Source organism: Coenobita brevimanus, chromosome 27, assembly GCF_032717465.1.
Source record: "Coenobita brevimanus isolate Jiangsu-jjx chromosome 27, ASM3271746v2, whole genome shotgun sequence".
Classification (NCBI taxonomy): Eukaryota; Metazoa; Arthropoda; class Malacostraca; order Decapoda; family Coenobitidae; genus Coenobita; species Coenobita brevimanus.
In genome coordinates, this window is record NC_136980.1 from 21,707,545 (window position 1) to 21,709,250 (window position 1,706).

Consider the following 1,706-nt stretch of genomic DNA (forward strand, 5'->3'; position numbering starts at 1 on the left):
ATGAAGCATATATGTAACGGGAGGACAAAAGAAACAAAATCAATACATAAGTATTTTACTCCTCACTATCCAGGAACAAGTCGTTCTCATCATCACTTCCGAGGTTAATGATGATGGGATCCACTCGTTCATGTATGTTGTCTGTGGCCCAGTACTGTTCTTCGAAGGCTTGGAAATGTCTGACTGCACCACCCCACACCTCTCCAGTTGCACACAGCCTCGCTTCCTCCAGCCTGGCTTACAGGTCTGCTCGGGTGAAATGGTGTAGTGAGGAGTGTACGTGGCGTTTCAGGCACCCCCACACCTGCTCGATGGCGCTGAGCTCGGGATGAGCGGGTGGCAGCCTCACAACTTCATGGCCCCATGAGCGTATTATGTTGTCGACTTTGTACTGTGGCTCTGTCTTGTTTTGCATTGAAATGAGGAGCAGTTCAGGCCGTGTGGCGTGTGGTGGGAAGGGTACGTTGTGCTGCTCCAGCCATATTATAATATCCGCTTTCTTAGTGGAGGTGGTGGGACAGCGACTCTCCTCCGTCAGCTGGCTGTGATAAGGGGCATTATTCATGGCCAGTACTGACGGCTCAGTCAGTGACGGCAGGAGTTGCGATGTCAGCCAGCAGAGAAACAGCTCGCCGTTCATCTCCCCGTGGTAATCGCCGCTAGTGTTCTTGGTAGGGAAGCATAGAAACGAATTATCGACAAAACCGTCGGCCGTCCCAGCTGCAACTACCACAAAGTGCTCTCCTTCCCCAGGCAGCATCTGATGGCTGTATTTGGTGCTGGTGACAGGTTGAGTGCCGTCTACCCACTCCATGCTGTGGCCCATCCTGGTGGTGAACCACATCTCATCCAGGTATACCACCTGCCTGCCTTCCTGTCGGTGGTGTTTGAGTGCCCGGAAAGCACTGATTCGATGGCATACAACATCAAGGGACTCCTTCCTCACATACATCTTCCGCTGAGATGTCTTGTAGCGAAATCCCATGTTAAGGAGTCACCACACTGATGTATACAAGGTTTCCTCCGGGATGATGGCTGTCATCTTTAGGTCATCCGTCAGGGTTGCTATGGTGAATGTTTCTCTAGCAGCAAATTTAGTGTGGATGTTGCGGCGAATGGCACCAATGGTAAAGTTGTCGAAAACGGGCAGGGTTGGTGGTGGTGGTGGTGGTGGTACTGTCGGTGTTCCAGGCTGACACTTGGTACTGCGCTGCACCATCTTCCGCACTGCATTCACTGTCATGCCCATGACTTCAGCAACACGGTGATACGGCCTATGGAGGAAGGCAGTTATGCATATCGGATGGGTCACATAAAATTAAGTACTGGTATTCAATGATATTAAGGTTTATTTTAATAATTAACAAAACGTTTCTTCACATTTGGCTGCTTAATTAATCGTTATTTATTACATTATGGAAGCAATCGCATCATCACTATTTTGTATCTCTGGGGCTAGCCACTTTAGTGCTTTCAAGATATGGGTTGCAGCAAAACACAATTATTATTTGTCTGTGGCAAACAAAAATAATCATAGCCACTTGCCTATTCAAAGTAATACGTAGTCCATTGTCTGCTTTCTCCCTGATGTAGAGTGAGTACAGTCGCATTACAAATGCGTTCTTGCAGCCACGAGGACAACGTAGCATGTTTGCCATGATGGACACTGCTGGAGTCAACATAACATCTACCTCTGAGTCTATGAC

The 1,706-nt window shown here is 48.4% G+C and overlaps 1 protein-coding gene across 1 annotated transcript; it reads right to left on the reverse strand.

Annotated features, from left to right (window-relative positions):
• Window positions 1-238: 238 nt before the first annotated feature.
• LOC145394493 (uncharacterized) lies at window positions 239-985 on the reverse strand. Its single transcript, XM_080268341.1, has one exon. The coding sequence runs from the start codon at window positions 983-985 to the stop codon at window positions 239-241; it is 747 nt and encodes a 248-aa protein (XP_080124467.1).
• Between the last annotated feature and the right edge of the window lie 721 nt (window positions 986-1,706).

Coding starts and splice junctions, on each gene's coding strand:
- LOC145394493 (XM_080268341.1), bottom strand. CDS start 985: ATGGGATTTCGCTACAAGACATCTCAGCGGAAGATGTATGTGAGGAAG.